This window comes from Simochromis diagramma, unplaced genomic scaffold (assembly GCF_900408965.1).
Source record: "Simochromis diagramma unplaced genomic scaffold, fSimDia1.1 OVJJ01000337.1, whole genome shotgun sequence".
NCBI lineage: Eukaryota > Metazoa > Chordata > Actinopteri > Cichliformes > Cichlidae > Simochromis > Simochromis diagramma.
In genome coordinates this window covers 2259000-2285089 of record NW_024386982.1, presented here as the reverse complement: position 1 = coordinate 2285089, position 26090 = coordinate 2259000, and the positions used below count along the sequence as shown (strand labels likewise).

At 41.6% G+C, this 26090-nt stretch overlaps 1 protein-coding gene across 2 annotated transcripts; it reads right to left on the bottom strand.

Moving 5' to 3' along the window:
- Positions 1-1535: 1535 nt before the first annotated feature.
- On the bottom strand, positions 1536-24737 carry xrn1 (5'-3' exoribonuclease 1). Of its 2 annotated transcripts, none has more exons than XM_040039572.1 (41): positions 24512-24737; positions 23254-23486; positions 22671-22768; positions 21691-21800; positions 21482-21592; positions 21314-21399; positions 21139-21226; positions 20844-21012; positions 18900-18967; positions 18621-18758; positions 18351-18520; positions 17323-17412; positions 16845-17001; positions 16579-16698; positions 16304-16473; positions 16064-16181; positions 15749-15844; positions 15400-15503; positions 15132-15266; positions 14815-14977; positions 14328-14441; positions 13420-13518; positions 13211-13326; positions 12943-13089; positions 12735-12824; positions 12012-12147; positions 11842-11898; positions 9671-9803; positions 9495-9564; positions 8590-8785; positions 8353-8442; positions 8173-8256; positions 7722-7766; positions 7444-7524; positions 7168-7305; positions 6927-7062; positions 6684-6847; positions 6461-6574; positions 6259-6355; positions 5185-5366; positions 1536-4651 (listed from the first exon to the last, which is right to left on the bottom strand). In XM_040039572.1, the coding sequence occupies exons 1-41, from the start codon at positions 24584-24586 to the stop codon at positions 4322-4324; spliced, it is 5118 nt and encodes a 1705-aa protein (XP_039895506.1). In that variant the 5' UTR covers positions 24587-24737; the 3' UTR covers positions 1536-4321. The 2 variants fall into 2 exon arrangements, with proteins under 2 accessions (XP_039895506.1, XP_039895507.1); XM_040039573.1 differs by having other exon boundaries at positions 8359-8442.
- Between the last annotated feature and the right edge of the window lie 1353 nt (positions 24738-26090).

Here is a 26090-nt window from a genome sequence, read left to right as displayed (position 1 = left end):
AAGATATGAGGGAGCATAGCTATGTTTTATCTTCGGAGGTCTCCTTCACCAAAGAGGTGAAAACATGAAGGAAAGAAACAACCTGACCGACATTTTAATAAAACACCATCATCCCTCCTCACCTCAACAGTCAACTCCAGAAGTAAAGTTGGGGCTCTAACACAATGTTTCTCTATTCCCAATATTTCACAATTACTTAAAGTTAGTAGCAGCGGTAGGAATCAACAAAGTACAAATACTTTGTTACTGTACTTAAGTGGATCCGTAGCTTATTTTCTGACAACTTTTTACTTTTACTCTGTAAATTTTTCTGAAAATAGTTGTACTTTTTACTCCTTACATTTTCAAAACAGGCTTATTACGTTAGTTTCAACGGTATTATTTATAGCATTCATACTTAGTTGTCCATAAGTTGTGGTGGCCTGTCATCAGCTTCTAGCTGGCGCTAAAGAAGAGGAGCGAGCGTAAGGGGAATAACATTTTTTTTAACCGACAAGTAATTTCAAATGCAACGTTTCTGTCCACACAGACAGTTTGTACAGTCTGTTATTCAAATGTTGCATAAAAATACTTCACAGAATTTTACCTTTATACTGTCTAGAATAAAGACATACAGCCTTCTCCAGGGTAAACAGACCAGTTTCTTACCTGGCATGCTGACTGTTTGCTGAGGTAAACATACTCAGTTTTTGAAGTGATTTTTTTTGGGGGGGGGGGGGGGGATTGTAAAATAATGCAAAATACTAAATCGACACATCACTTTTTTGACTCCTGATTTATTGCAAAGTTTTGATATTATTTAAATGTTAAAAAAATAATGTTTACAAAAATATTTTTTTATACACAAGCAGTAGAAGAAAGTCAATGCTGTTTTATTTATATAGCCACAAATCACAACAACAGTTACATCAGAGCACTTTATATTGGAAGGTAAAGACGGGACAATATTAGAGAAAACCCTATATCAGACAAACCCCTATGAGCAAGCAGTTGGCAAGAGTGGGAAGGAAAAACTTCCTTTTAACAGGAAGAAACCCTCGCAGGAGGCAGGGTGGCACATACCTCTTCATATGAAAATCCCCTATATGTAAACAGAGTCAACAAAATAGTCAAAAACATGATGGGGGTGTCAAGACATCGCCGGTCTCTCTGATCCTTTCGTCTTAATAGAGATCACGCAGAGATGTTTCAAAGTTTCTCACAATCCTTTTATTACCCATTTCCTGGCAGCAGAGGGGCAGTTGCCCCCCTGTAGATGTGCCCCTGGTCAACACATAACAGTCTCAAGTTATTACTCATTAAGAATGTCCTGGATAATCTCCCCATCTTAAACTTAGTCTCATTTTGTAAATGTGATTCTGAGTCCTTACTGTGGGTCACATCTGAGGGCTTCTGTAGGACTGAGTCAAAGCCTTCTTGTAACTATAGGTACCACCCTGGTGGCCATTAAGAAAAAAGCAAGTTTCAGGCATTGCCTTCTTTCAATTTAACGAAAAAATAAAATCAAAAAGGAAAAAGCCACCGTCACAGCCATGTCGTAACAAAAGATTCATTTTATTAAATGGTTATGTACAAGACATTCCTGAATCAAAACAGCAAGTCCATAACATTTCATCTTCTGTTACCTTTACATCTTCTCGTAATCTTTGTAACCCCCCCCCCCCACAAAAAACAACAACAAAGGACAAAAAGAAAAAACAAACAAACAGGTGTGCTTCAATTTTCAAAAAGAGTTTTAACACCCCCCCCCCTTATTGCACCAGACCCTTACACACTTCAGTCCCAAGGTGGCTATGAGGGTGTCAGTCTTAAAGAAAAAAGGGGGCCTGCATCCCTCAAAACGAGGACCGGTTAAATACAAAACATGGTCTGGGTAAGTACAATTTAATTTGTCTCTACAGTGGCTTTACCACAAACATTACTGAAGCGATAGTCGAATTACTTACACACACAAAAAAAAAAAAAAAAAAATCAAGATAGTCTATAAAAAGGATGTCCGTAAAATCCATAGTTCAAAAAAGAAAAACCTTTTTAAAAATGGTGAGATTATTTATGTGTGACTATGTAGTGATGCGTGGAAGTGGCTAACTCAGCTGAGAATTTATATCAGATTTAGAAAAGCACCGACCAGGAGCTGAGCCATGTTTCCAAAAGCATCTTAGACACCTGGTTCACTCCACGGACGAGTATGTTTCCTATTAAAACTCTACTGCTGTCTTATATTTGGGCTGCGCTGACAGATATAAAGCTGCTCTGAAATGAGACTATATCAGGTCTGACACCTGATCAGGATTCTCAAGCTTAGCTGTCATCAGCTGTGTGAGGCCTGTGCTCTACACAGTTAATAGCAAGCTCCTACAATAACAACACGACTATCACAGTGAAATAAACCTTGAAATAAAACAATCACTACAATGTGGGTCAAACAGATATTTGATGAAGACATCGATAAATTTCAAGAGATTCCATATTCACAAGGTGTAAAATTAACACTGTGCACAGAGAATTATTAAAGTTGGATAAAAAGGCGACTGTAAACCAAAGAATTTCAATAGTAACTGGCACAGAAATTAGCAGGCTCCTTATTATAAACAAGAGATACAGCCCTAATCAAACATCTTCAGTAGATCACTCCAAAAAATTTAATTTAGACTCAAAAAGAAATCAGGTTAAGATCTTTTTTTAAACCTGGATAAAATCCACCCATAATAAGCATAAGATGCTTTTGGAAACTCTTGACTGTAGCAGTGTGAACGTTCCTGCAGGTCCAGCAGAGCCGAAGAGAAGAATCAGACCATTTTCCACCTCTCTGTAGGTGTGTGAAACTATCTGTGCTGGTGTTAAAACAGCTCTGCAGTGGCAAGTGTGTGTGTGTGTGTGTGTGTGTGTGTGTGTGTGTGTGTGTGTGTGTGTGTGTGTGTGTGTGTGTGTGTGTGTGTGTGGACTCGAATAATTTGGGATTTCCTCATAGTTCTGCATTTGTGCAGGTGGTGTGAATTTAGTCGTCTTGTTTCTAGGTGCTGTTAACAAAGCATGAAGTGTCTTTAAAAAAAGAAAAAAAAAAAACGATGAGCCTGAAGTAAATAAAAGGCGGTGTGTGAACAACGATGACCAAACCCCAGAAACAATAAAACATCACCCTTCCAAACAGGATAGAGCTGCTCTACGATGGCATGAATGGCTGTAGCAACAATAGAAGGCCCCGATTTCTGCATAAACTTGTTTAAAAATGTGATGTATGCAATGGGGGCTTCTACCACAGCTACATGTCCCTGAGAACAAGGTCCACATCACATGTTATTGGGACCTGCACACCATGCTAACAGAGGAGGGTTGAACCTGCTGCACTCAGACGTCTTTTCTCAGTCCATGAAGTCTCATCCAGCAACACCTGGAGTCTGAAAACCTCTCAGCTGGGAAGGAAGACTGAGACCGTCAGGAGTCCAACTCTACAGGCTGTTCACTGTTAATGCCCACTCAAGGAAATATGAAATGCTCTCAGTGATGCATGTTTTTAGAGTTATGTCAAAGGTCCTCTTAATCAAAAAAAAAAGGAAAAAAAAGAAAGAAATCATTCCCTTTTTAAGGCAGCGTCTCACTTCAGCACGAGGTTTTCTTAACCACTCAAAATGAAATGTAGTCACAAGACTGCTTCCAAATCTGCTCCTGTGGAGACACTAATGTTCCCTGCTCGAGCAGGTGAACAAAGCTGGCGGTTTATTACTATTGGGGGTTCGTGTGTATGACTTTAGGCATTTCTTTTTGTCTAACATAACACTGTAGTCACCACAATCACTGCTGAGAGCAACAGCCAACAAAAGCAACAAACACAAGTAGTTAGAAAAGGCCCCCAGAAGATGTGTCAGGGAGCTGACGGTTGCTCGGGGAAAGTGTGTATTCTGCAGCCTCTTGGTGAGTGGTTGCTGACAGTTGCCAGAGTGAAATTGGCTGCAAACAGGCATACAGATCACTGGCAGGCTGCTGTGACTTTCCCCGAGCTAACCAGCATGTAGGCCTGCATGACTGAGGTTCAAGACAGGTGGACACAGAGCTGTATCTACAAAGAAAAGACGAAAACCTCCTTTAGTGGGGAACTACGATAATGTGGCACAGACCTCATCTCCTGAGGAGGAGTCTGCAAGTTGAGCAGTGAAGCAGATTTACGTGTTTCATTGCTGAAAAATAAAAAGGCTCGTCTGAAGCTGCTCTCGGCTCTGTAATGCTGTGTGAACGCAGACTTTCACATCGATGAGATTTTGATCAGGAATGCTGAGTCACACACACACACACACACACACACACACACACAGACACACACACCTCATGATTCTGAGACTTGAGCTGCTTCAAAGTTGACTGCTAGCTTCCTTTGCCGTCTCTTGGAGGCAGAGCTGGGGGTGTGGCCTGTTGCTGGCATGGTTTGCCTAGGTGGTGTATGCAGTGCCGTCGTCGTGGAGTCACCAGAGGAGAGGTCGCAGTTAACAGCTTGTTGGTGGATTTTAACGCTCTGTGGTTCAGTCTGACCTTGCAATTGGCCAGTTGGCTGGTTCTGGGATTTCTGTGCTTGGTTCTTAGCAACAGTTTGGGCAGCACTGTAAAACTCTCGAGTTTCCTGGTTCCTTTTATTTGCCGACACTCGTTTCTTAGTCACCTGACGAGGTGAAAGATAAACAGAAAGCTGAGTTACCAACCTGGCCTACGTCTGCACAGGAAAAGATAAATGGGAACGCTGTATTAACCTTTTTCCATTAGCACCTCCTGTGGTCGGCTCGACACAGTTTTCAGGGTTTTCTGTTAGTTGGTAGTATCTGCTACCTGGTACTACCAACTAATAGACTGCATGCCACCAATTGGCTACTCATTGGTGTCAATGAGTCGTGAGGGCACTTCCTTCACAAATATGAAATCTGTAATTTTTGAAAGCCTGCAACGGGAGAAATGGCTACACAGAAACAACACTGTGGTCCCGAGTCTGACGAAAAGCCACAAATCGAGCAGCAGGTACAACATCGCCTAGACGCCCACCTTTGTTGTATCATCCGTGTTGCATACAAATGGCGTTACAGGACGCTCCGCCATGTTGCTATAATGACCCTAAGCACACTAGGTGATACTCAATTGTAATGGTAAAACAAGTCGAACCGATCCAAGTAGGTCCTTATGGAAAAAGGGCTTCTGTGTTACCTGTAAGGGGATGAACTGGTTGTGTGAGCCAATGGGCAGTGTCGTTGCAGGCTGGGGGCGCGCAGCGCCAGGGAAAGTCCCCGGTGGGCCGTAGAATGGCTGGTTTTGGTGGTGCTGAGGAGGCACCGTCATTCCCCAGAGAGGAGCAGGACCGTAACCCTGTGGGGGCAACAGCACACCACCTGGAAAACAAGAGCATACTCCTAAGATTAAAATAGATCATTTTTAAGGCTTAATAAATTTGATATGAATGCTGCTACTATTAATTCATCCCCTGTCACAAGGGTTCACCACACTGAGGAGCTCTGCATAGGGCGATAATCAAATTCTCATATCCGATATAAGACATTTATCGTCCCGACAACGATATGAAATCACAAAAATTTGACATTTTCTGTAAATTCTGTGAATCTCGGGCAACTCGACGTGTTTCCAGCTGGGCGTCGTGTACCTGGAGTCGAGTGTTACTTAAGTTGAAACAGCCGCAGCTTTTTTTTGTGAGTATTTATGACATGGCATGCTGCGAGAAAAAGCCTGTTCTAAGGTTTATTTTTGAGCACCTGACGGCTCTTTTTGGCCTCTCGTCCGTAAACACTCTGCATACTCTTTCACGTGTTTCAGTTTATTTTGAAAAATCTCAACAGGATCTTCAGCTTTATTGTGAAATGTTTATGTGGAAAATAAACAAGCGGACGGCAGAGGCACGCGATGGTTTTACCATCGTCGTTGCTAAGGACTACGCATTAAACCAGGCGCTAGTCCCTCCGTAGTGTGGTTACATTAAATATAAGAGAAAGAGAGAACTTTAAGAAACAGTGACCATCAAAACGATGAAAAAATGTTGCCGTAAACAGTTTATTTTGCGACACCATGAAACAAACGATAGCGTAAAATGAAACGATAGATGTTTTCACATCGTCCTCCGATATATGTCGTTTTATCGAACAGCCCTAGCTCTGTATGTTTAACCTGGCAGAATTTTACACCAGGTGACCTCGACCCACTACACTATGGAACACCTTAAACTGATGTTTCTAAATTCATTGATGAAACCTTAAAGAAAGACAGACTCACCTTGTTGGTTGAAGACAGCTCCCATGTGGGGAGGTCGTATCTGACCCACTCCTGTGTACAGAGGAGGTGGGAGGGGGAAGCCTGACCCGAGTGAGTTCTACAGATACACAGAGGGTCAGTAACACATTTAATGTTTATCTCATTGGTTACAAAGTCCAGCCTCTCACACTTGTGAATCAAATATCTGCGTTTGTGTGTGTACCAGTCTCTGAAGTGCAAAGAAAGCAGCTTTCTCCTTGGCATCGTGTTCTGACTGGCACTGTGGGCCATGAACCATCAACCCGTTGGACAGTTTCACCTGACACACCACTAGACCCTGCGTCGGTGTTAATGGAAATGATTCAGAGTGGGGCACTTGTGAAAGTGGGAAACGCAGAGTAGAAAAAAAGTGTGACGTAACAGAAACAGAAAATAGAGCGCGTTACCTGTCTGCTGCGTATGAAGCTGAAGTCAGGTGGCGCCATACCTAAAGCCCCACAGATGCAGGCCAGCTCTGACACCTTACTGCCCAGCAGGGTGTTGGCAGAGGCAGCAGGTGCCGGAGAAGGCAACACAGGCGCGTCGCCGTGTGGGACGTTTATTTTTGCAGCTGGAGGGAGAAAGTAATGATCATAAGGAGGAGAACACAGAGAAGAAATTTGCCTGGGATTTAGAAATCACTAAGCTACCGAGTTTCTTTGACGATCGTCTCCTGTTCTGCTGCTGTCCAGCAGGGGGGGTGCTGTTTGACGTCTCTTGAGGAGATTGACTTCCTGTTCCAGTGCTGTCAATTTTAAGCATCTCCTTCAGCACCAGGGTTCCCTTCTATAGCGACAAACCACACACGATCATTCACATTAGGCTTTTTATGCTAAGTGGTGCTTCTAAAACTCAGAGGTTCCTCTTATTTTGGCTTCACCGCATATTTACCATGGCAAAAGACTGTGGGGATAATGGGCCATCTGGCTGGCTGTCACCTCCTTGTGGAGGGGCAGGAGGGGGTGGGGTTTGCTGGTTACCCTTGGAGATTTTTAGATTGGCAATGAGGTCCTCAAATTGTGTTTCAGCCTGAGTAAGAAAAAGTAAAGAAACTGTAAATCATCGTCTTGTTCAGGGTACGAGATTCTGACCAGAGATAACCCTGAAAAACCAAAAACAACAAAAACCAAAAACAGGCAGAAGTCAAAAGGATTTGTGTTTCTGCACCTTGTTGGCTGTATTGTGTGAGGGAATAAAGGAGCTGACATCTTCATTTTTCTTCAACAGTCTGATGCCAGCAGGTGGGGTCTGTGAACGATATACACATCATCAATTCTAATCCAGTCCACGCAAACACAACACAGAGCAATTCATGCAAACGCACGTCGCTGTTAACATGAACGTGTGAAAAACAAAAACAAAAACAAAAACTGATGAATTTAACATGATAAACTTAACCAATTGTGCACAACAGAAACAGCTGTTCTGCTGATGTGTCGACTCACAGATTTGTTGGCGGGTTGGTTCTTCCCCTGCTGGGAATGTCCTTCCTAGAATCCGAAACACTTTTTTAAAACTATTGTTTTAAAAGCGTAATTCAAGAATTAGTAGTGAAATAAGGAACATCACCAGAGCACTCTTTGTATTCTGGTTAAATTCCTATATAAAAACAAAGTTCCTAAGTGCCTATGTCACTTCACTGTTAAATCCTGAAGCAATCACATCAGCATTCATGGAGGAATTTCTGTATCACATCTATAAGGTTCAGTCTGGTTTGGGAAAGTATGTGGTTATTTACTTGAAACCATTAAGTTCTGTGAACTAAAATAAGGACAATACAGTAAATATTTCTCAGCATTACTAGTTTTTCCTTAAAATTCCTGCTGGACTCCTAGGAAAGAGAGAGAATTTTTAGAGGAATCCAAACAGCTGGTGTCTGTTTCACTGAAAACTTACATTGTTGTGCCAGTGAGCAGGAGGCTTGTTAGGAGGCCCTGTGTTCTGCAGAGACTGCCATACATTACTGTACTCCTCTTTGTTCTGGATGGAGAGAACGACATATGTAGAAACAAGTCATGTTACACACATTGTTGAGACTGTAACAGTTGGGCCAAATGGAGCAAAACCTGCTCTTACCCTGACCTGGTGCTTTTGGATGGGACCTTTTGAGGGAGAGCTCCTGTTGCCCTGTGAGGCAGCCTTTGCCACACCATGTTTGTTGTTATGCTACAAATAAAAAGGAGTTGGAACAGTGAAAGAGGAGAAAGAGGAGGGATTTAGGTGAAACTGTGGAAATTCCAAATCATTTCCACTATTCCAAACTGGGGAATAATTTGTACATGAATCTAGTGTGTGCATATTCCACCCTCCTACCTGTGTGGGGATAAAAGGTGAACGAGGAGAGTGGTTCAGGCCTGCCAGCTGCCGGTACGAGCTGAAGTTGCCGCCAGCGGCAGGCTGCGGTTTGACGATGGCGGTGAGTTTGTGGCCAGTGTGATCAACCCGGGCTCCGTGGGAAAGGTTGATCAGGGCGCAGGGAGGGAGGCGGTAACAACGAGAAGATGTACACCTGAGGAAGCACATGAAGAGGCAAAGCAGCTGTGACCGTCTGCTGTAAAGAGGAACACCTTTACTCCAACAGTATCCTGGTATGGACATCGTGTGTATTCTGTTACAGCCTGACTGTATGATTTTGTGTTTACCCTCTTCTTGTGCTTTATGTAACCGTTTTGTAACAGTTAATGAAGTTTAGTTAGCTAACACTGATCCATGAGCAGTTCGTTTCAGGGTGACTGTGACTTTGATGGCAGCGTATAAGACAAGCGAACACTTTTATCCATTCAGAGTTGCTTTGGAGGAGGACAGACTGATGTGATCTGGCCGCTGCCTGTGACATGCTCACACGTGTGTTTGTGTGCAGTGAACAAACTACTTGGGGAATCTGTTTGAACAACCATCTAGAATGTTTGCTTAACAAATCTGCTTTAATCAACTGTTGGGAACCATTAACGGATGATTACTCCTGCCATCCAGGTGAGCGTTCATGTGCAACCTATGACTAATTAAAAAAATAAACCCCGCTACAACTAACATTAACACCAGGCAGCAAAGACCTCTCTGCTCTTCCCCTGCCCACTGCAGCTCAGTGGGTAGTGGATTAAAGTATGTGATCTGGCAGCAAAATCAAATGCCCTCCCATTTCATGTTTGTAAATTGGGAATTGTTTAGAACTGACCATTCCCAACACTAATTACATACAGCAGCACACTCATGGTTACCTGATGTTGAGACCTCCAGCAAATTCTTCATCAAACAGCACTTCATAGAGAACCTCTGCCTCGCGCTCCGCTAAAGAAACAGACACAGATATACTGTTAATCACGCTCTTGTGTGTTACCCTTGATATGTGCAGACTTTGCATATGAGGACAATGACGGCTGACAGGTGTCCTCACCTCCTTTAATGCCAATGATTGTCCCTCTGAGTCCCAGCGGGACGGTGAAGCTCTCCCTGATGTTGATGACTCTGTCAAACAGACGATATTCTGCGTCTGGGTCTGGAACTACACCCTGCTGCTGCTCCAAGGGCTGCACACATATTAATGTTATCAACTAAGCTGCCATTGATCTTTTAAATTAACTGATTAGGAAAAAAAAAAATGTAAAAAAAGAGAGAGAGAGAGACTGTGTGGCAAACATCCTTAAACACACTGCATGAAAATGCCAGGGGTTCAAAAGTAATAGGACATTTGGCTGCTGGCTGTTTCAGTGTCATTTCAAATATTAGCTCACAAACAATCAGGGTGCATTGAGAATGCACACTCACACATATAACCATAAACCATACAGGATGAGTCTGAAATTTGACCTGCAACCCCGGTCATGACTGCGTGGAGCACAGCACACCCAGCATCATCTCTGTGGCCACTGCACATTTGTAATTCATCACTGAACATCAGTTTCATCCAATCAGCCAAAGTCCACAGTTACTTCTCTTAAGCCCACCGCAACAGGCTTTTCTTCCAAACACAAGAAATGAGGCTGTTACAGATCACGGTCACCGCTACAGTTTTCTTGTGTTGCACATGCACCTTTGGTCTGATCCGTCCTGACTTCACAGTGTTGCAGTCTGATGACAGATGCAGGACATCCCAACCCACTCCTTTGCTCTCTCTTTTGCTGCCCAGCCTTTGGGCTTAATCTCTTCTTTTGTTAATAAACAACATTTATCAGAGGTTAAACGGGTGACTTGTGTCGCAGCCTTACAAGCCAGCTGTAGCCTGTTTCCCAATGCTTCATCATAAACACTTGTTTGTGCCATTTTCTAAATTCAAATTCAATTCGTCACATACACAGTCATACACAGTACGATGTGCAGTGAAATGCTTAGACAACTGCTAGTGACCTAAAAAAAAAAAAAAAGGAATAGGATAGGAAATAAATATGAAAATTAAAATGAAGGGTAAATTTAACTAGGAAAGAATAAAACAAAATATAAAAATGAAAGTTAAAAATAAAATAACTACAACAAAATACACAATATAGAAAATATATAAGAATATATGAAGAAATATAGAACAATAACAGCAGCTGTACGAGTAATAAATGGTAATGAAGAAATGTCCAGTGTTGTGCAATCCACATATTTAAGTGTCTTGTGCAGTGCAAATATGCTTAAAGTGATTTATTTAAGTGACTTGTGATAAAGTGATTTGATTAGATGACCACGCAGTGCAGCGGCCACTGGTGTAAACAAATGTCCAGAATGTCCAGTGTGTGTGTAAGAACTGTATGTGTGGGTCAGTACTGTGTGGTGGTGTGATTGAGAGACCGTATCGCCTGCGGGAAGAAGCTCCTCCTCAGTCTCTCTGTGTTGGTCTTCAGGGAGCGGAATCGCTTTCCTGACCTCAACAGAGAGAACAGTCTGTTGTTGGGATGGCTGAGGTCCTTCACGATCTTCCTGGCCTTGGTCCAGCACCGCCTGCTGTAGATTGAGTGCAGGTCAGGGAGCTCGGAGCGGATGGTGCGCTCAGCTGACCGCACAACCCTCTGTAGAGCTCGTCTGTCCTGCATGGTGCTGTTCCCGAACCAGGTTGAGAGGTTTCCCGTCAGGATGCTCTCTATGGTTCCTGAGCACCTTGGAGGGCAGTCGGAAGTCTCTCAAGCGTCTGAGGTGGTAGAGACGCTGTCGGGCCTTTTTCACCCCGGTGTTGATGTGACAGGACCATGACCATGACCATGACAGGTCCTATCCATTTCTTTTTGTTATGCGTTTTCTTTTTCTTTTTCCTTGAATTTTCTGATGTTGGTCATCATCTTGGTCCACAGCATGTTTTCCTTTCATAACCTTCCCATCTGGTTTGTACTTGTTCTGAGTCAGCTGTGTGTAAAATGTTACTATGTTGGATTCCTCCTTGAAGCAGCTGCATAATCCTTTTTATTGCTACACAGGAATTTCCAAAAAATATTACATGTGATTGTTTGATATTAAACTGCTTTAAATCATCTGAACTTTGGCTGACAGGTCTTTATGGGGTTACCAGTCCTACGGTTTTTTTTAATAACACAACCACAGCCCCTTTCTTTACAGGCACGATGTTGATACGTGCATGCCAAAGGTACTCACCCTGAAGAGGAGGTGAGGCTTGACTGTGACGCGGACTTTCTTGGTGCTCTTCTTCACCTAAGTCGGCGAGAGCGAGGCAGGAATGGAGAAGGTACAGAGGGAGAGGCGTGTGAATGGAAATGCAGTGAATACACAAAGAATTTCTGACTTCTCAAGTCTGTAGCTGTCACCTTGGTCTTCTCCACTGCTTCCTCGATCCTCTCCACGATTGCAGCATCCAGCACTTGGAGGTCACAGGATGCCCTGCTGATGGAGCTGACTGGGTGACTTTTTAACCATGAAGTGATTTCTGCCACCTTCTCTGCCCTGTTGGGTTAAAAAAAAAAAAAAAAAAAGTCATTTAGTCATTCATTTATTTAATCTTCAACCTTCAGACATTGGTGCAAGAACAAGATGACAACCCCTGGCTCTAAACTCCTCGTCATCACCGGCGGGTGAAGCTTTATGCTGAGAACTTTTACCCTTACTAACCAAAGGTGATCCAGCTGACAAATAAGACACCAAGTGAGAACATATCAGGCAGGATGGTGCTTTAAAGCATCCCCCTTTTTCTTTTTACTCTCATGGATATCAAAAGATAAAGATGGACTTCATAGCTTATTCAGTGTGAATTTAAACTAGAAATGTATTTTGAAAGAGGACAATTTCGCACAGACTTCTATAAGTGCTTCTTTATGCAGCTAGAGATGTCGCCACCTGATGGCCACAAGAATGAATACAGCTTTTAGACACCTCAGCATCAGCTACACTTTTAAGACCTGTAAGCTACGTCCATCTTTTATATACATCTATGATCCCTAAACAAGATTTTTTCCCAGCAGGATGGAGTGAACGCAACCTTGGCAGGGGACTAAGTAAGGCCAGGGCCCACATGGCTGAAGCGTCCGTTTTACCCATTCTGGTCTTCTCCAGGCCAAATGTCATCTTCATAGAAAACATCATCGTGACTGTTTCTGGCCACTGTGTTGAATACCTCTGAAAATCTACAAAGAAACACAACCGCACCATCATTTGTAAAAGCTTCATTCAATTCATAGGATAACCGAACATTAATACATAAGTTAAAGAACAGCGGTTTTCAAAACGACTCATTTGTTTTACCTGTCCAGGTATTCAGCCAGCAGTTCCTCCACAGCAGCAGAGTAGAGCCACTCTTTTTCAGTTCTCTTGGTGTATCCGGGAACTTCCTCGTTCTTCTTGTTGAACTTGAGGTTCAGGCCAACGTTAGCTCTTTGCTCCCCACAGGGACTGGACACAGTGAAGAAGACTGAAAGCTTAGACAAGGACTGTACCTGAATACGTGACGTGATGCCAACAACAGCTCAACTCACTGCAGATATCCTTTTGGCATTTCTACATAAACACTCACTTCTTCTTAGAGCCTCTACCAATGAAGATGCTTCCAGAGAAGCGGGAGACGAGGTAACCGGTGATGCCGAGACGAGAGGCCAGAATGTATCCAGGACTGTATTTCACACTGTATTTCTACACGACACACAAAAACGTATAAGGGGAGGGGAGAAAACTCGCAAAACTAAACGTACATATCCACAGAACGACTCCACAAGCTCGTCTTACGTGTTGGTTCTGGATTAAGGGCTCCAGCTGTGGCTCATGTGGCACACTGAAGACCACTCGAATCCGCCCATCTTTGATGACATCTTGGGAATCTTGCACCTGAAAATTTATATTAACATGAATATGGAGATATGGAGCATTAATCAGATAGACTTTTTAAAAAATGGCTGGATTTCTATACCTGCCATGGTAATTAAGAGATGGTGTGTTTCAGGTCAATTTACAGAGTAACATGAAAGTAAAGTAATGAGTAAGAAATTACTTTCTCCTGGGAGAAATTAAGTAACATAATGCATTACCTGTAAGAAAAGGGTTCTGTGTAATGTGTATAATGAGTAATGGCCCCAACACTGATCTCAGCAAAGAGGGGAAATACCTCCAACATGCACAAACATTTGACCCACAGGTCATGAATGCAATGCCTTTGATATGCTGCTTAGTGATGCTGGTGAGTCTCCAAGCTCAGTCAATGAGAATCGATATGAGAACCAATAAGGAATCAAATTGATAATGAAATCACTAAGTTCTTATCAATGTTATGTTCATATTGTTTTGCATTACATCATTAAGCTTAAAACAGAAGGTGTTTTTCACAGATCTGTTCTAAACTATATAAATAAGCCTCTTAATTTTTTTGTCTTTTTCCCCTCAGAGTATCGAAAAAATGATTGTGGAAATCAAACTTATCTATCTGACAGTCGCCGATGATATTAATGCACAGGTGACAGCTCGGGGTACAGTGTTTTGTTTCTTCACTTATATTGAATGTGACAGTGTGAAAACACGGACATTATACTCGGATTCTTGGTTTAAATTAATAAAAAGAATTTTGAAAACTAGCAGGGGTAGTAACTTGGGTAATGAGGGAGTAATCCACAGACTAAGAGAGCAAACAGTGGATAACATACCTCTCCCATGGCACCGTAGTACGGGTTTCCCACCATGAAGACGGTTGTTGTTGGAGGAAAGAGCTCATCTAAGCTCTTGAAGCAGGCCAGAGATGAGCAGAAGGCTTTGATATCCTGAGACCATGAAGATAAGGAAGAAGTGTCTTTAAGATTATCTGTCAATCAATATCATCACAATAATATCTATAAACACTTAAAAAAAAAAAAAGGTGATAAAATCAAAACCATGTGCAGTAAACCTAAATTTGCCTAAAACTACTCTGACAATAAACAGAAAGAAACTGAAAGCATGTGTTGGGTTTATTTCAGGGTTTAGTTTCATTAATATGGCTGCACTCCTCAGCTTAAGCAGGTTTTCTTCTATTTTCCTGCAGCATGAAGACCCTGCTGAAAAACACCACAGCCTCAGTGACATATACACTGCTATAAGAGTCTTTCACCCATTATTCTCAGTTTTCTTCTCGCTATCATGTTTGTGTGCAGGTACCTTAACAACCGCCTGGTAGGCAAAGGGGAGGACCTGTTTGGCCCACTGTTTCTCCAGTTCCACCACACCATTGGCTTTGGGAACGTATTTTCTTCCAGTCAGCAGTTGGCCGTATAAAACCACCTCTGTCTCATTTATCACGATGCCTTTCCTCTTCAAATAACTATGAGAAAGAAAAGCATAAATAACTAAAGAAGCCAAAGAATATGATGGTTCTGGTAAAGAACAGAAGGATTGTTTCAATAATATGAAAGAGTAGAAATGACTGAAGATGCATACAAACTCAAACACTTGCATTATTTTGCTGAGTTTCTTACTATTCAGTGATTCCTTGGACATCCTTAATCCAGTCCTTCTGCTCCTTGTCAGACAGACAGGTGACTTTGGCGGGAGGAGGAGTGCTCGGCCTGTCATACACTCTTTGGACACCCGGTGGTTCCTCAAGATAAAATCTTCAGAACAAGTTGCAAAAATTCACTTGTAAAGTCACTAAAGTCTCAATATAATATTTTCAGATTTTTCAGTTTCAGATTTTTCTACACATCTACCAGAAAAGTCAGCAGTCATAGCAAAGCCAGCTCTTACTTCGTTTCTCCGTCTGACACTGCAATGATGCGAGCTTCCTCTAGATGAGGCCAGTTGACAAACACAGACTTTCCCAGAACTTGTGCAGCAACATCATCACATGTCTGAAGATAATGACAAGAAAGAAAGAGAGAGGCAGAGACACAGAGGATAAGGCAACTGCCAATGTTCCTAGAATAAGATTATTTATACAGACCAAGAGGTGACTGGGTGTAAAAAATATTTTATGCAGTTCTTTTAATTGTATAGACAGTGATTCAAAGACTTCCAAGGGACAATTGATCATTTCTAAATAATAAAATGTTGAAGCTTTATGAAACTAGATCTAAAAACATAAACAAAAGCTCACCGTTTCCCCTTCCTGGTTGGGGAGGATATCCAGCAACATGTTCTCCCCTCTGCTACTCTGCTGGAACACGACCACCCCGCCTTTCTTCTTGTAAAACTGAAACGACAGTGAAGGAGCCAGAGCATGAGAGTTTGAGAAAGGGAGATCATCTTATAAAGACTGCTGAATTTACTAAACCTGCTATACTTCTTTTTTCTTCTTAAATTGGCAGAATTAATTTCAGATTCATACGTTGGTTGTGAGTTAAGACGTATTTAACCAGGTTCGCTCCAACTTTGAACAGTTTAGTAGTAGTTCAGTTATGCACATGCCCACCTTGTGTTTGATGTGTTGTAAGGTGGGAAAGCCACAGAAGTACAGAGCTGAGCGGTCAACGGGCTTGCTGACGTGATCTAATGAAACTTGCCAAGCATCCATGGGGATGTGCGCTGTCCTGTGATGATCAACCACAAAAGGCAATCAGCCACAGACAAATATGACTGTTGAATTTCACCTCAGTAGGACCAAACGCATGAGTTGTTTTCAGAAACAATGAGGATCGTTAAATGCATCTACCTGACGTGGCAGTGGACGATGTCGGGGAACAGTTGAGGCAGGGGGGAGGCGTAGGCGAAGTCCATTTCCCTGTCGTACGAGTAGACTGCACACTCTGTGTGGCAGTTCCTGGCCTTCTCTTCTTTTGTCAGCTTCCTGTTGCAGGCCTCCATGGCTGCTAATAAGCACCTCTGTTCGATACACACACAACATAAAGTTACACACAGTTACAAGTTGTCAAATTTGATTTCGACAACAGACTTGTGGCATTTCTTCATTTCGAATTGTGTGTTTACCTCATCTATGAATGGAATGAGCACCACAGCCTCCCATTCCTGCTGCTTGCCATTCAGGTCAGTTTTAAAGTCAAGAGGGTAGTACTCAATAATAGCTGAACTTTCACTAGTCATCAGATGCTGAAACATAACAAAATACTGTATTACGATCCCCTGTATACTTCCTGTCCTAATGTTAAAACGATTTCTATATTAAATTATATTTTTATTTCTTAGAGTACATCTTGTGCATTTTATATGAGTGAACTTGGATTTGCATTTGTTACCCTGTAACACTCGGGCAGCAGTTCCATGCTGGCAGCAGGCAGGACTGCCAACAGCTGCTGGAAGGGCATGAAGGGCTGTCCATGCTCAAAGGTCAGCTTTAACCCAGATACATTCCTGATGTCTGACAGGTAGGGAGCGTAGTGGTAGGGGTAGTACCTGCAGAGATAACACATAATACTCAACGACTGCTTTAAAAATGGAGCGCCTTCAATATAGAGGTTTAAAGAAGGAAATCATTTACTTATTGTTCTTCTCCCCAAAGCAAATCAATCAATCCACTTTTTCTGTGAAATAACTTTTATTAGACAGTAAAGGTTCTGAAACCCTCATTAAAGCCTGCTGTGTAGAAATATGTCGAAATTTGAGCCTCTCTTTCAATGCGCCCACATTTCTGTGAGACTGTTAATGAGCTGAATTCTCCAATAACAGAAAGAGAAAGATCAGGGAGTAAATTACACAGAAGAAAGAAGCACTCACCAGCTCCAGGACTGAACTCCATGGTAATAGTAGTGGAGAATCCACTGGATACCTTCCACATAACACTTGGCTTGGTTGGCTAGAAACTCACTGCAAATGCAAGAGTGAAAACATAGTTACAAAGTGCAAGCTGCTGTGATGAAGGGCACTGTTAACATTTAACATTTAGCCAAGTCACTTCCCTACCAATGGGATCATTTAAAAAAGGAAACTAGTAAAAGGGCATCACACTGCTGGGAAACAGCAACACACACGCACACAGACAGACACACAAGCATGTCTATTCTAACTGCTGATAAGGGAGAAAAACAGATTTTGTCAGTCTTAATAGTTTTACCCTTTAAAAGGTAGGTAAAGGCTGCTGTACAACATCTTAAAGTGCACCTATTATGATGTTGATCGGTCATAGATGAGCATTGTTCCAATGGTGGACGCCTGAACCCTGTGAGCCAAAAGCTCCAAGTCCAAGAACAATGTTTACCCTTTAATATTTGGTGGACCTGTTTCCAACAGTTATGATCACTATATTATTTGTGGTTAAACTAAAGGATCTGCTGCAGCTTTGTGATCCCGTGTGTTCATCTTTAAGTCAAGAGCACAGTGTTTCGCTATACTCGGATGTTGATTCATTACATAAGTGATGTGACTAACACACAATGTGTTTATGAATACATTCCATTTCACCCGGCCTGTTGCCACTTGGTCTTGCTGCACCTAGAGCAAAACACAATAGCAGGTGCAGACACCAATACAACCTTGTGCCAAGCCCTACTCCTTTGCATGATAAAACAGAGCCTGTTATCTTTGTTCCCAACCTGCTGACCAATCATTTATCTGCGTTATTGAACACTGGTCATTCTAACTTCACTCTGTCTCAGCCAGTCACTGAACGAAGATACAACAGACAAAGAGGTGAAGTGAAACTAAGAGTTAAAACAATGAAAAGCGTCAAACTTCTGTCCCAAACATTTTTAGCTTTCTTCTTCCCATAATTTGCTTTTTGTATGCGTTTGTATAAGTTCACTCACTCAGACACCACGTCCACGCCGATCTTGCTCATGTAGTATGTGCGTTTGTACTGTCTGAACTCTGTTTCAAAGATATCATCCTCCTCCTCTTCATCATCTGCTGCCGCTGCTTTTTCCTCTCCGGTGACTTTCTCTGATGTAGTCAGGGAAGCCAGACAGAGAGCAGAATCCTACAGATTTTTTTTTTTTAAAAAGTCAATCACTGGAAAGAAACAGACATGAAAACAATGCTGAAAGACACAATGCATATTTTCAGTGCTGCATCCGTACCTCGTTCTTTCTGGCGTCTTTGCTGGCAGCTTCCTTCTCAGCTGCCAGTCCAGCAGCTTCATTCAGATATTTGTTACCAACTTTGCTTTCAAACCACTTCAAATCCACAAAGACCTCATTAAAATGTTCCCGGTCAAACTGGCAAGACATGGGGGAGAAAAAAAAAAAAAAAAAAGTACATTTTGGCAAAATACATTTGTTTCATAGGAAACAACATCAATCAGTATACGGGACTTGATCTTAAAATGAATGACCCTTAAATAGAAACTAGTGTCTCACCTCAGCAAGCTTCTCCAGGTATTTCTCAAAGTTTCTGAGGTTTAAGTGACCGTTCTCATTCAGATAACCTAAAACAAACACGGGGACATTATTTTATATACGTGATTGACAATAAACAAGTGGGACATGAATGTTTTTCTATATTGTACTGGTTGACAATTTTAAACTATCTGGGCCAGCTGGACAAGCACAGCACATGGAACAAACAAAAAAACAACAGATTTTGTGTATGAGAGGCTTTCAAATTCTGAATAAATGCTCAAAAAAATACATCCCTGCTGCATCAGTTCTTTTTCTGGGGGGGGGGGCTTTGTCACATGATAAAGTTGGAGTCGCCAGAACCAGGCTCAGGGTAATTCTGCCAGCTTCACGTTTAAAAGGTTTCTTCCTGTTCAAAGGGAGTTTTTCCTTCCCACTTGGTCATAGGGGGTCAGCTGATTGTTGGGCTTTTCTCTGTATAATTGTTGGGTCTTTAGCTTACAGTATAAAGTGCACCTTGAGTCAACTGTGGTGCAATAGGCAAGGCAAGTTTATTTATATAGCACAATTCAACAGCAAGGTGATTCAAAGTGCTTTACGGAGACATTAAAAAACAAAAACAAATAAAAAGCATGATTTAAAATTGATTAAAAATATAAATAAAAAAAACAGATAAAATCAGAACAGTAGATAAAATCAGTAGTTAAAATGTAAGTTTTGAAATTTAAGCTTAAAAGTGTGGATTTGGTGCTTTATTCAAATGCAGCTGAGAACAGGTGAGTCTTCAACCTGGATTTAAATAAACTGAGTGTTTCAGCTGATCTGAGGCTTTCTGGGAGTTTGTTCCAGATATAAGGAGCATAGAAGCTGAATGCAGCTTCTCCGTGTCTGGTTCTGACTCTGGGAACTGATAAAAGACCGGATCCAGATGACCTGAGGGATCTGGAAGGTTCATACTGGGTCAGGAGGTCACTGATGTATTTTGGTCCTAAACCATTCAGAGCTTTATAGACCAGCATCAGAACTTTAAAGTCTATCCTGTGACGGACAGGCAGCCAGTGTAAAGACCTCAGAGCTGGACTGATGTGGTCCACTTTTTTGGTCTTAGTGAGGACTCGAGCAGCAGAGTTCTGAATGAGCTGTAGTTGTCTGACTGATTTTTTAGGTAGACCTGTAAAGATGCTGTTACAGTAATCAAGCCTACTAAAGATGAATGCATGGACTAGTTTTTCCAGGTCCTGTTGAGACATCAGATCTTTTATCCTTGATATATTCTTGAGGTGATAGTAAGCTGACTTTGTTATTGTCTTTTCTAAGTTTAGGTCTACGTCCATCACTACACCCAAATTTCTCGCCTGGTTTGTGGTTTTTAGGTGTATAGATTGAAGTTCTCTGGTGACCTGTAATCGTTTTTCTTTGGCGCCAAAGACTATTACTTCAGTTTTGTTTTTGTTTAGCTGGAGAAAATTGTGGCACAACGTTCAATTAAATTATAGAGATACAATTTAATTGAACTCAATAGAATATACATGAATACAGCATGGTGGCTTTCTTTTTTTTTTTTTCGCATTTCTGCTGTATTTCATCTTTTTCGCTGAGTGTGTGTTCAAAAATAAATAAATATTTTTCATGCTTTTGAAATCCAAATTTGTTTAGACTACAGTTCGTTACAGGGGACAAAGCGAAGTCCTAAAGAGTAAACCACTAAAAGGACACAGTGTATGCATCTGTCTCACCAATAGATGATTTCGTCAAATGTTGCAACACAACAAGCATGAAGAAACCTCACTGCACATGTTGCAATCCACTATAATTATTATGGAATCAAATAAGCCTAAGCTAAACACTTTAAAACATTTAAAACTGAATTGAAATGTTTGGTTCCAACAGAAATGACATTGAAAACCAAACTGAAAGAAGAAACTAAAAACTGAGGAAAAACACAAGATACGAGTCCGGTCTTACCCCCCAGGCTTGGTAGTACACTCATGTACGTCTTGTACAGCAACGGTAGAGCGTCATGATTGATGTGAAGGTTGGGGAGGTGAGGGATGAAATCGTTTCCTACCAGGAAACCCATTAGAATCCAGTCATCTATTACTCGCTCCAGGTCATAATCGGAACCCATCTTATTCTGAAAAAAGAGGCACAAACATTTAAACGTCATACAATACAATTTAAAAAGCATATATTAAAAATTTATAATATGAAATCTTGCCTGGCATTTAAAAGCTGCCCACTTTAGGCACGCTTGTCTCACCTTGAGCTCAGAGAACTCGTAGTCGATATACTCTCTCATCAGAGACAAGTGAAGCAAGTGAAAAGTGGTCTCCTCTGGAGCTGTTATCCTGAAAGAGAACAAAAGAGCAGGGTTCACAAAACAATGCAGCAAAACAAAGAGAGACAAAATAGACTGAAGAGAAGAAGAGAAGAACCTTTTCTGGGATTTCTTCCCTCCAAAGCGGACTTCCTCCCTGAGCAGAGCGAAGTTTGGCTCGTGGCTGGTCAAACCCAACATAATCTACAACACAGAGTGAAGGACAGACTGAACCTTCAGGCACTGATTTGAGCAAAATGTTCACCAATGACCTGTTTAAACGTACCAGGTCAGCATCCAGGCCGTACAGGCAGTGTCGCGTGTTGGGGTCATGATTGGGCTTGGTGTTCTCTGACCGAATAAACTCCATGATTTTATGTTCCCCCTCCCCTGGTGTCTGTAAAGAGAAGAAACACAAACTTAATACATTCATTACTGACTCAGAAACAGTACAACAGTACATACAACAGTTACACATACACCACTCACACCCACCTCGTGACCGGACAAGTACACTTTGACATTCTCCCATAGCTTGTCATTGGAGAGCTTGTTGTGGACGAAATACTTGAGCTGTTCCTGAAGTCGCACCATGAACTCAGTGCCTGGAAGAAGGATTTGAGATTAAAAGAACGGCTAACATTTTCAGAGACCTGTTCTCTGTATATCTCTTAAGGATCCAAGAAGAACTGAGCAACCCAAGTGTTTTTAGCTGCTCAGTTCTGCTTTCCCAAGGGGTCGCTACACCAGACAGATCTGCATATTTAATTTGACAGAGTTTGAAACAGGACCCTTACAGTTAATCCAGGCTCAAGACTAACAGAAGAGGTACATAGGCTGGGTTTTGTCCTCCTTGGGTTGAAATGGGAAATCTCTCTTATATAATGCCTGATTTAAACTTCTGCAGGGAATCTTCATAGAGCCTACAAAGTAGGCTACGTAACTTGCCAGTGTAGTTGTCGGTATGCCGTTCCACACATTTATACCTGTCCTGGTTCGTCATGTGTTAAACACAGTGTGGTAGTATCCTGGTGTTTTAAACGCAGTGCCAATCGATAGAAACAAATAAGATTCTGGATTCTGTTTTCTCCCTCCTGGGTCTCCACTCTTTGCTTCTGGCACTTTTCTCTTTTTATCCTGGGATAAATATATTTGTCCCACAAGGTTTTCCACTTCTTTGTACATTCCCTCACATCCACTCCTTGGGAAAATATTACATCTCTGCGATGACCTATTCGCTAATGATTCTAATGATACCAACGATGCGCTTTGGCTAAAATGTCAATGTTGAAAAACGAGTCACTGGATGTTTACATCTGACATGCAAACATGTTTTTAATAAAAATATCACATACAGTACACATATAAAAAACACAGGGACACAAAAATAAATTCAGGTGCTAAACTGTATCAGGTGGTTCTGATCTGTGTCTGTGTGAGGAGCATCTTTGCATGAAGCTTTAGATCTTCCTTACCAGGAGTGATACAGTTGGAGTCGAAGCGAGCCTCTGTGGGAAGCACCTCTCCTTTATCCAAAGCTTTTTTTATCTTTTCCTCTGCTTCTTTGGCGGACCTAGACACACAGACACCCACACACAAGCGCACACCCACAAGTAGATATAAAAGAGAGAAGGTCAAATTCAAAGTCTCAGGCTGTGTCTCTGCCTGCAGTCTGTGTTTTCCCCCCTGTCTGTAACACTGAAGCACAAAATGTTGGATTTTAGCTCAAGCCTGTTTGCTGCTCATTCTTCCTTATAAGGTAACTCACATAGGGCTCAGGTTTACAGCTGCAGCCTCAGAAACATCACATAATTATACCCAACATCTCTAAATATATCTGAGAACAGACATGACACTTTAATCAGATAACTTAGAGAGAACGTGGCATTATTTATAGTTTGGATTCAACATCAGGGTACAGGCATGCTGATAAAATTCCATCTCTTTATTTGGTCAGTTCAAGAAAAGCTACTCCCAATATCCTAAATTTAGTGATTCTCAACAAGTATTATGATAGGATTAGCATTTATTCATTTAGATTTATACATCCATCACAACCTGAATCTACGTCCTCTCTGCTGGTTCATCTTCGCCCTTGGCGCCACACCATCCACCGCCATGAAGAAAACCTTGCGAGGCTTGATGATCCTGAAGAGCACCTCCAGGTAATGGAAGATGTCTGCAAAAATCTTTTCCTCAGAAATGCGAAAGTGGACATCCTCATCGTTTGGGTGAGAACACTGGTGGATGATGCCGTTCATGTCCAGATAGAAGTTGTCAAACTCTGGAATCTGAGGACAGAAAGAAACGAATGCAAAGACAAACTGATCACATACCTAGTACATTCAGGAACATGACTTATCTGTAAACGCTCACAATGACGAGATCTTTCAGGTGTGGCAGATGTTTTTAGGAGGCTGATGAGTTAAAGGAGGGTATATTTGACAGTTAAAAAAAACATGATAGTAAGCTCCTTTCACCTGACACATTAAAAACAGTCTCATGAGTATGCCATCCACCTTTCATAACGTCAGACCTTTATGTTTTGTTCCGTTTTATTTACACCGGTACCGACATGAAACATAATTCCCATATTTACTGTTACCAATTTTCTGCTAAAGGTGGTTATTTACTGCTTTAATACAAATGCAAAGCTGTCTGAGGTAAGGAGGGTGACACTGAACAATGTGCGCTGATGAAACTACTGCTGGGGGAGTGAAATAGCGGCTTCCTTTCTGCTCAGAGTGTAGAAAGTGGTTCAAGTCCCCCCGCAGTTACTCAAGTAGCCTAAACTCTCACGTTATTCGAGCTGTGGCCAACAGGCTGAGCTCATACTTCTGACATTTCAAACAAGTTCATTGTAAAGCGCAGTTACTGTTAACCAGCTGGTAACAATAACTACCCGAGCCCCTATAGATCTCTAGTTATCATAAAAATCAGTTAGTTAGCCAACTGTAAGAGCTTATTGTTGTTTAGATTGTTCCTGATCAACAAAGGCCAAAATTACCCAGTGGTAACTCATTAACATTTTACTTGTTTAGTGCGAATAAGCGCACAATGGAGACCAAAATAGCATATTAGTGATGGAATTTGGTTAATAACGTCATGCCTATCCTGTGTTTAACAAAAGGATGAAGTGAAGAATGTGTGCTAAAAGCAGAGTTGTCCATTCGCCAGAAATCCATTGGTAAGCTACGTGGAATTTTAGTTCCGCGGCCCGCTATAGCTCTCTGATAGCGAACAGCTAGCTACGCTAGCACTGTGGCTACCAATGACAGCGGTCTGTGAAGCTAACCAGTCACCGCTGTTTTCCTACCTGATGTTCCTTGACAACTTCACTGAGACAAGGGTAGCGTTCCGAAATCCAGCGGTAAAATTTTGGCACTCCCATCTTCACCACAAACCTCTTCAGCCTCTAGGTCAAAACAGTAAACAGCAAAAACTGGAAGGAGGTGTTCGCCTATGTGAGGAACTACAATGTAGCTGGGGTTTAACCTGGTAACATGAGAACTTGCTTTAGACTCAGGTTTTGTTTCCAACGGCTGCTAAGTAGCTGGTTGTCCGTTGTCCGCCGGAAAAATCGTTCCGCCGCTTTTCGAGAAAACATTTGTTCCGTTTTTTGTAAATTTTTTTGTGTTTGTTTACTTGCTTTCTTTTTGACATCTCATAAGTACATAGTACAACGTAATGCATATTTCTACGTAGAAAATATTTAAAATAAATAAGCCAAAACATTTTTACAAAATGTTGTATTAAACGTAAATTTGTTGTTTGCTAGAAAATAACTTTGTAATAAATGTTCTATAATATTTATTACAAAAGTGAGTAAATGGTTGTTTTTTGTTTTTGTTTTTTATAGAGGTTGAGTTACCCCAAAACATCAAGTTTTTGAAAACAGCCTACTTAACATCTGAATCCAGAAATATCAGGAATCTTATACAATTTCCAAGATAACTAAGGGTGCCTATATTAAATATGAACTCCCAAGGCTGGGAAGTAGGAACAGTGTGTGCTGTGTCATTCTGAATCTAATAGGAACTGAAAAATCAGATCAACTGATATGAAAGAAAGAACACACTGTTACAGGGCCCGTCTGGCTTGCAAGGCCCACTGCAAAGCCTGAAATGAAGAACTAGTTTCCCCTCAGCAAGACAGTTCCACATTTCCACCTAATGTACAACTTTGCCTTTTCTATGATGCTGAATATAACTTTCATAAGGTTTGCAGAGGTAGATTAGACCTACTTGAAATTTGTTTACTCAAAACCTCAAATCTGAATGTATGCTGCCCAAACTGAGCAGTCAGTTTTTGAGTTTTAACAGATAAAAACGCAGGCCAGCACAGTATACACTATACGAAACCATGAAATCTGAACAGACAGTCCCACCTGATGGCTGTAGCTCAGGAGGTAGAGAGGGTCAACTATTAATTGGAAGGCTGGTGGTTCAATCTCTGGCTGCATCCTTGGGCAAAATACTAACCCCAAGGTGCATGTAAATTTGACATAGAATCTGTATGAATGAAGCATGTTGTACAAAACACTTTGAGTGATCAGATAGAATAGAAAAAGTGCTATATAAGAACCAGTCTATTTACCCGAGCCTCTTTGAAACAGCTTTTTTCTTTTGTTGCCCTAATTTATTAAAAGAAAGATGCAAAGCCCCATGCTGTAAATGCTTATTTTATAGGACACCAAGTGAAAACCACGAAGTGAACCCAAGGAGAGCGCAATTTTTCAAGGGGATTTAAACAAGAGTTTAAGGGTGCCATTGCATCGATGGCATCTGGAGGACTACAGTGTCCCCAGAGTCCCAGCACTGACTGAAAAAGCACCTTGTCCATAACCAAGAACGTTTCTTGCAATTCCGATCAACTAACCCATCACAGTTTTATAC

Coding starts and splice junctions, on each gene's coding strand:
- xrn1 (XM_040039572.1), bottom strand. CDS start 24,586: ATGGGAGTGCCAAAATTTTACCGCTGGATTTCGGAACGCTACCCTTGT. Junction 14,442..14,814: donor CCTACCAGGCGGTTGTTAAG/GTACCTGCACAC, acceptor TCATGGTCTCAG/GATATCAAAGCCTTCTGCTC. Junction 6,356..6,460: donor TCTTTGCACTTCAGAGACTG/GTACACACACAA, acceptor GTGTATCTGTAG/AACTCACTCGGGTCAGGCTT.